The 8568-nt window shown below is 41.5% G+C and overlaps 1 protein-coding gene across 1 annotated transcript; it reads left to right on the top strand.

Annotated features, from left to right (window-relative positions):
* The first annotated feature begins 7620 nt into the window (after nt 1–7620).
* On the top strand, nt 7621–8070 carry LOC149224559 (uncharacterized). Its single transcript, XM_089388214.1, has one exon. It carries the CDS (start codon nt 7621–7623, stop codon nt 8068–8070), a length of 450 nt encoding a protein of 149 aa, XP_089244340.1.
* Nucleotides 8071–8568: the final 498 nt, after the last annotated feature.

Here is an 8568-nt window from a genome sequence, read left to right as displayed (position 1 = left end):
TTGTGGTCCACTCCGAATATTCCAGATGTTCTTGAAGCTTCTCAGATGAATTCTTTATTTCACGGGCATCACATGGGTGTTAATTGTTCATCTTCTTTCAAAGATAAATCTAGGATTCCTCTTTCTCCTCCTTCTTGTAATAAGAGATCTAAAAAGAGGAGAAAGAGGAAGACGAAGAAGAAGAATAATTCTATCCATTCATCATCAACCTCTGCTAGTCATGTTGGAGATGAGCCTTCAGCCGCTGCGAGTCATGCTGGGGGCACAAGTCTAGTCATTGCAAGTCATACTAGCAATTCATCATCAACCTCTACCAGTCATAATGGAGATATGTCTTCACCCGCTGCAAGTCATGCTGGGGGCACACGTCTAGTCACTGCGAGTCATACTAGAAATTCATCATCAACCTCTGCTAGTCATATTGGAGATATGTATTTAGCCGCTGCAAGTCATGCTGGGGGCATAAGTCTAGTCACTGCAAGTCATATTAGCAAAGAATCACTGACCTCTGCAAGTCACGTTCGGGACTCTCCGCAAACCACTGCTAGTCATGTTGGTGGAATGTAGGTTGATAAGAAACCTAGATGTAGAAGTTTTAAACCTAAGTTCCCTTGTAAGATATGCAAGGGAGACCATCTTACTTATTTATGCCTTGGTATTCCATAGGTACAAAGGATATGGTTCGAGTCTAAAAGTTCTTCTACTGCTGGATCTGATATGGTTTCTCATCAGTCCCATCAACCATTGGTTGATAATGTATCAGTCCCATCAACCATTGGTTGATAATGTGGTTGAGAGAGTGCAATCTCTGGCTGATTACACTCCTCTTTTGGGGGGTGAAGTGCCTAACAAAAGAGTCTGTTTGATTTCTAGTAAAGAGTCTTCTGGTATAAGGGGCATTCCGATTTCTTCGAATGTTCCACCTCCAAGTTCTAGGAGTGTCTCCTTTGATTGGGATAGTCTTGTCGAGCCTCGTCTTCCTTCCACCGCACCTTTCCAAATAAAGGTCAGAGTTAATTCCACAAACATCTATCGATGTATGGTGGATGAAGGATCCTCTGCAAGTATTATATCCTCTTTTACTTGGAAATATTTGGGTTCCCCAAAGTTGTTGACAGCTCAGAGTCAGTTGTTAGCCTATTATAGAAGACTTGGTGAATCTATGGATGTTCTTCCTCAATTGCCTATTAATTTAGGTGGGAATATTGTCGTAATCGATATGATGGTGGTTGATAGCCTGTTAGATTTTAATATGCTACTTGGACATGATTATTTCTATGCTATGAATGCTGTGGTATCTTCACTCTTTCGAGTGATGTGTTTTCCTCATAAAGGAAATATTGTCACTATTGATCAGCTTGCATCTGATAATTACCACCCTAATTCGAATTTACAGCAGAATACCCCTTGGTTTGTTCCAAGTGTTCAAATAGAATCTACCCCACCTCGGGTGAATTATGTGGCATTGAATCCTCGACGTCGAATCACTTCTGAGAAGGATTCTTTGACCTATTATTCTCCTTCTCGGGACTTGATCCCGACAGTTGACTGAGAGATTCTTCCTACAGCGACATGGGATCCCTTGATTCCCTCTTTTGATCCTTGTAGTTCTCATGATTTCTCATAATTTGATTTGCCTTCACAGGAGGAACTCTTTGAAGCCATGATTTTTGACTACCAAAGGAGTCCTTGGCCTGAGCCCTACAAGGGGTTTGTCCAGAAGAACTATTATGCGTAAGCCACAAGGTTGCGTGGTTACCTGTACCATATTGTATATATAAGGTATGCATTTTCAGTTTTGTATTCTATAACACAAGATTTTATATGAAATTTATATGTGGGATGTATTAACTTCTTGTCTAGTGTTCCTATTTATGTTTACAGAACTTGGAAGATTTCTCCTTTGAAATTTTTTATGGTTGATCCGTTCTGACAGGTATAGGTTCTCGAAACTGGCATATAGGTTAGGTTTTTTCGACTGCATTGTGCACTTATCAGTTTCCTTTCCCATTTTGGCCTTAGGATCAACCCCACCAAGTTATGGTGCAGAACCTTCTCATTGCTAAGAAATATCATGACTTGTGTGGTAGAGCCTACCTTATCATGGGTGCCCTAGATAGTACCTTGTTGTCACTTGGCACCCATGATGATTTTTTGTTCTTAGGCTCGGGAGTCCTCTTTAGTCCCGCTATGACTTGTGCATTGAAGACGCATTCTCCTTGCTTCTACCCTTATTTCTGGCCTTACACCCTAGAGGCTCCTTTGTGTTGAGTTGTACTGTTGCATTGCATTTTGACTATTTGCACCCTTTGGCCTTGAGCCAGCTTCACTTGGACTCATGTTTAAGCCACTTATTTGACCATGTATTCTGCAAAATTGACCATGCAATCACTTAGCTTTTGCAACTTGACACACCCTTTGACCCATGGAAGGAACATCCCTTTGAGTGTCCTTGACTAGTTTCGCCTCCCTGCATTGAGCATAGGATTGTTCCCATCCCAAGAACTAGATCATATGTTTCTCTGACACTCGTTCTTTCCACTGTACTATAGAATTCTTTTATTCTTTTTCTAGCTTAAAGAAAAAGACAAAAAAAAATTATATATTCCAAAAAGAGTGGGAACGGGACAACATTTCCATATATTGTTGGCAGCTAGAGTCAGTCGTGTCGCCCTTGAAAAAGGCACTCAAAAGAAAGTCACTCCTCCATTTTTGGGCGGGATTTAGTTTGACTTAGGTATGCCTTAACCTTATTATTGAGTCATTTCTCCTCCGATTGGTTACCTCTTCCAATCATATGGAGAGTTTGCTCGTGCTTCCTGCATGACGAACTTATATAGAGTCATCATATGCTGCCATATAGTCATCATTGAGTCGTGCTTTTGTTCAAGGGAAGTAAGCCTGAGTCGGCCTCTCTACGATGTCTCTTGACCTATTTTTCAGTCGGCCATCCCTGGTTGTCAGTGTCATGTTTGTCATCACATCAGTTGTATTGGTCCTTTGCTCGTGCCGTTTGAGAAGGTCTCCATTGACTTCTTGTTGGCAGGTCTTGTCCTTATCGACGACGACATATTGCTCTGAGGACAGGCCTAGAGCCGCACCTGGCCCTATTTTCATTATTGATAGGTCACCTTGTGCTCAGCATCGATTAGTATCATGGGTCTTTGACTGAGTGGTTTCCCTTGTGTTCGACATCAACTTTCATTATCACACATTGGGATTCGTACAGTGCCTTGGTTTCCATTTGACCCTATTGGTAAATTCCTTGCCTCTGTGTCAACTTTCATATTCATTGGTTCAGAGGGTTTCTATCGTGCGCTAGCTACATCTTGTGTATGCTGGAAATGTGCTTCTGTTGGGTTACTACATATTTTTCGTCTGATTCCTTCCACATTATTGGCCTACGGGTTACACTCGCACTAGATTGATGAAGGATGCCTTAATGCCTTCTTTTTAGCGGATCTTTTCATATCGACTATGACTCATTTCTCTGGGACAAAGATCTAGAGTCCATTTGGCAGTACCTTGGGGTTTGCAGTCATCAGTGGCAGATTCCTTCGCTATCGACAATGGAAAACCATCATTGTCCCCTGATTGATAGATTCTTCCAGGTGTTCGACTTCAGCTCATTCATTCGCACTTGTTAGATTGTACTGGGTACCTTGACTCTCATTATCATTATCGGTGAGTAGTCTCGTGTTTGTTAACGGTATACATCAATGACTGATAATCAAATGATTTCTCACATGGTCGACCTTAGATCATTTATTCCCATTGTGTAGAAATGTACCATGACAGTCAGTGAAGACCTTGGGTTGCATCAGCATGTTTTGGTTCACTTGTCAGTTGCTCCTGTTACTGCTAGTCGACACCATCCACATTATATGTTGCAGTCCTTCACAACGACATCTTATATGCTGGCATCCGAGTTGCGATGTAGTATCATCTTATTCCATCATGTTCATTTGGTACTATTGGGATCAGTTTTTGACATCAGTGATCAGCTTCATCTTTCAGCTTCATTGATCATCTTCTTATATGTGATATTCAGACATGTACTTTCAATCACGATCAGATGATCCATTATGTACTTTCAGTCCTTTATACTTGTATACATAGTGGATTCGCTTGTACTTGATATGCGAACATGCTTTACTTTCTCCGAGCATGGGTATGCCCGCCTCAGACAGTTGTTTCTTTCTTATCTCTTTTTGATCGCTTGGCAGGCTGAAATCTGGTGAAGTCATTCTCAGTCTCGACAGGATTTCTTTCCATATACTTAATACATTTCGGCCATCATGTACCCCTTCTTACCTCATATATTAGGGGGCATCTATTATAGCTCCAAATATCACCCTTGGTATTTGTGATGCTTGGTTTATGGCCTAGGGCAACCTCTCCTTCCAGACTTGGTCCAAATATTTTAAAAACAATGTTTTTATTCCCTGTACGCTAATTTTCCCTGAGATAAAGGCGTGTACACGTGGGTTAGTCAATACATAGCCCGCGTATATGTGTTAAAACACTTTAAAAAATTATATTTCCATAACTATGGGCGGAGTTCACGGGTTTTACCTGTTGATTACCTCCTAGTGCTCGTGGCCCAACTGTTTCCCATCTAAAAAACTATTTGGGAGAAGTATAAATAGACTTCTATGGGAAGGCATTAAGGAGGAGAAGAGATAGAATTACTATACTGAGATTATCCCTGACTGAGTCTGAAGTATCCCTGTGCTTCAAGCACTTCCCCAAGTTTAAGGAAACCCTTGTTTCCTTGAGTGTTGATATTCTCCCACTTGTTTGAGATATCATGGTATTGGTTATGGAAGGAGGTTGTTGAAGATTGGGACTGGACAGATCTGGAGGATGGTTTCGCTTGGAGCCGGAATAAGAAGACTCAAGTGAATTCTCTTCATGTTAGTTATAACTTTCTACAATAAAAAGAAACACTATCTTGGTCCTAAGATTAACTTTGTTTATGCATCAGATACTATTGTGATTCATGTATGAATGTTATTTTGATGTATAATTAATCATCTTGCTTATAAATATGATATAAAGTTGATTTCATTAAAATTCTTTATCTATATGCTGCTATATATGTTCGGATTGGTTGATTTGCAGATTTGAAGATCATCAGGAGTTGCAAGGGTCTGAACCTTGCTGGAACTACCCAAACGAAGGACATCTGAGTATGGTCACTATCTCATAGTTTGTTTATATAAGCATGTTTCCTGAGTTGTATGAGTGTTTCTTACTGTAGTTTGCTCTTGCTCTATTGGGGTTTCAACACAAAGCCCTAGGGTACTTATTCCCGTAACAACAACCAACCCAGGAATTGTGCAGAGTTGTCCTTCACCTGCCCTTCTTCGCCATTGTGCAATCAATTCAGAAACAGTGGTTGGGTATAAGATTTGCAATCCACACAAGTCTTCAAGGTTTGAATTCAATTACAAAAAATGCAAATTGAAATATTTAATACTTATAATGCATTCTATTAATTGTGGATTATCATTCTCCATTCCTAAAAAACATAACTCCATGAAAGGACCTTCTTATGTTGACATTGCAAGAAATATATAATTATGGAAATTTGAAAAAGTAAAACCATGTAATTAGTCATCCATTTTAAGAAAAAAAATTAGCGGGTGTCAAATGTAAGGTAAATTACCATCATGATTACTCCATCATCCATGCATTGTGATTGGTTATTTTATATGTTAAAAAATATGATGCAAGTGACAGTGCTTGTAAGTTACACACATTCATCATAAAAATCATAGAAGAATGCAAAGCAATGGAAATATATACATTCATTATCTACAATGAATTTTTATGGAAAATGTATTTACATCTAATAAAGTTTCATTACCTTCATTATAAATGACTATTGGTACCTTAATCTCAACAATGAGCCTCCAAAACACCAAACTTGTCATAAGGAAGCATACTTAATGAATTTTATAACACACTAAGAGACCATCTTTAACATTTGAGGGAATGACCTCATCTAAATTTGATAACAACCATAAGAACTCAATTCAAGCAAGCCCATATAACCCCAATTCAAAGAATTTGGAACATATTATCATAAATTTAATCTCAATAAGCATATGAAACCATAAAATTTCACTCCAACAACCTTAGTGGAATCAAGGGATGGAATTTAACAAACAAATTGCTTCTCACAAGGCAAATTTTCAATAAAATGCGATTAAAAATTCCCCTTCACCATCATCATTCTTCATTAAAAATGTCAAAATAGATGATGAACTTATCAAAACTATTAATTCGATAAGCTATTTCATTTTCAAATTGCAACCCTAGTGGCATTCCCACTCTATGCATACTCTACTAATCTCTTTCTAAGTATATGGAAATGGGACAATGGTATAGAGATCCACTTTTTAAGAACAAAAATGAAATCCTACATTTATTCTCAATATATTCAATAGGCTAATTTGATTCATTTTATTTTATATATTTGACTAATTTATAAACAAACATTATATAAGAGTAATTTTTTCCAAAAATATAACATATTATTTTAAAATAAAAAATTCACTCCTAATAAAAATGTAATCCTAAACAAATATCCTTTCTAAAAATATAAAAATTATTTTACTTATAATACAAAGTGTCAAAGAAAAATGAGGACTGATGGCGACCCTGCAACGGAACAACATGGCATGAGAAGAACGGTGGTCACCGGTAAGGGGTCCTGTAGGCCGGCATTGGTCCTGCAGCTACCCCTGACACTCCTCGGTACCTGAGCCTCTGGCCAGCATATTCCATTTAATTTTTACACCCTCGTGCCGAGGGGGTTATTTTTACTCTTCACTCTATCGTTTTCACCGCTAGGGTTTCAGTTGCAAAGAGGAGAGCTATGCACAGGCTTGCTCCCGCACCCTCCCCGTCGGTTACCCGTATGCTCACCCTGGATAGTTTTTTGCCTTCGCTTTCCTTGCTCAAGGCTAGTCCCATTTCTCCATCGTTGTCGGTGCCGGTTTTCGACGGTTAGCTGGTTCCGAGGTGGTTTACCTATTCTTAACGTAGCTGTCACGATGGATATAGACGAGGTGGATTATTCGGACTCTCCGCTGGTGGAAGGCTCCATCTGGCGCTCCACGTTTGTGGCTTCCGGAGGTTTGTACAGTGAAAGTCTGTCTGGTAATTTCGATGATTTCCCTCAGTCATCGGGCCCCATTCACTCTATTTCTGCTCAACCAGATGAACCCTCCTCCTGGACGCCCTTCGTTGTGCCTTCCCTAGCTACCCTAGGGTTTCTCTCGGATTGTTTTCACTCCTCTTCAATCACACGGGTCCTTCGGAGCCATCGGGTCTCCCATCTGCATTGTTGTCTGGCGCCTTACTTGAAGTCCCCCTCCAGTAGCTCCCCTCCCGACCTTGGCTCCCTCGGTTCCCCCCCTTCCTGAAGCAGTCCCCGATCTCCCCCCAAACCCTAACCCTCCTCCACCGCCCACAGCTCCAGAAGAGGCGAGGGTCACAACAAACCCTAGGCGCATGTCCTCCCGACCCTCGAAGAAACAAAGGTGTTTCAAATCCAGGCCCGCAGACATTATCCTCCGGCTCGAAGAAGATATTCAGTGGGGGGACGCGATGGATTACGCGGACAGAGTCCTGGTAGGACGTATCAGAGGCAGGAATTATTCTGCGGACAGACTGAAATCTTGGGCCACAGATATTTGGGGACAGCATTTGGGGGGCATCCCTTTCTTCCAGACATTCGTTCACGGATGGTTTGCCATGCGTTTTGCTAGGGCCGACCATATGAGTTGGGTTCTCTCTTCATTTTGGCATTTTGAAAAAGTGCCAGTTCTCCTCAAGAGATGGACGCCACTCTTCGACCCAGAGACTGAACAAATTGGGGTCGGGCCGGTGTGGATCAGGCTCTTGGGGCTGCCTCTTCAGTACTGGTCTGAGGACATATTCTGGAAAATTGGGAACTCTCTGGGCACTTTCATGGAGTATGACAGGTCCTACCAGACCATAGGAATGATGGCCTATGCAAGGATACTTTTTCACTTAGATACCAGAGGTGGTCTTTAGGAAAACATCATCATCCAATGGAGATCTTTTTCAAGGAAACAGTTGCTGGATTACGAAGGCATCCCCTATCGATGCAGGAGGTGTCATCAGGTGGGTCACCTCTACAAAGCCTATCCCCTCCTCAAGAAGCACGAGCAGGACCTCCAAGAGCAAGGACAAGACCCGGTGAATGATCAACCTCCTCCATAGGCAGCCGTGACTTAGATGGCGGAGCAGAATAAAACCTCGGACACAGTGGAGGCGCCGCTTGTACCTGCTTTGAAGAAAAGAGGCAAGAACCCTATCAGGCCTCCCTCTCCACCACTGACGCGCTCCAAGGCAGCAAAAGGCGACGTCTTCTCTTCGGGTATGTCTCTATCTACTGATGCCTCTGTTTCACAACTTTCTGCTTCTTTATTATCACTCTCCTCCCAGTTGCCTCCCCCGGTTTTGATTCCCCCCCCTGCTCTCCCTCGACCCTGCTCTTGATTCTCGGCTCCCTCCCCTCCCCCATCAGAC

This window comes from Pinus tabuliformis, chromosome Q, assembly GCF_031772625.1.
Source record: "Pinus tabuliformis cultivar Carrire ecotype Pingquan chromosome Q, CPIR1, whole genome shotgun sequence".
Classification (NCBI taxonomy): Eukaryota; Viridiplantae; Streptophyta; class Pinopsida; order Pinales; family Pinaceae; genus Pinus; species Pinus tabuliformis.
The sequence above is the reverse complement of the archived record's forward strand: the minus strand, read 5'-3'. Positions and strand labels throughout refer to the sequence as shown.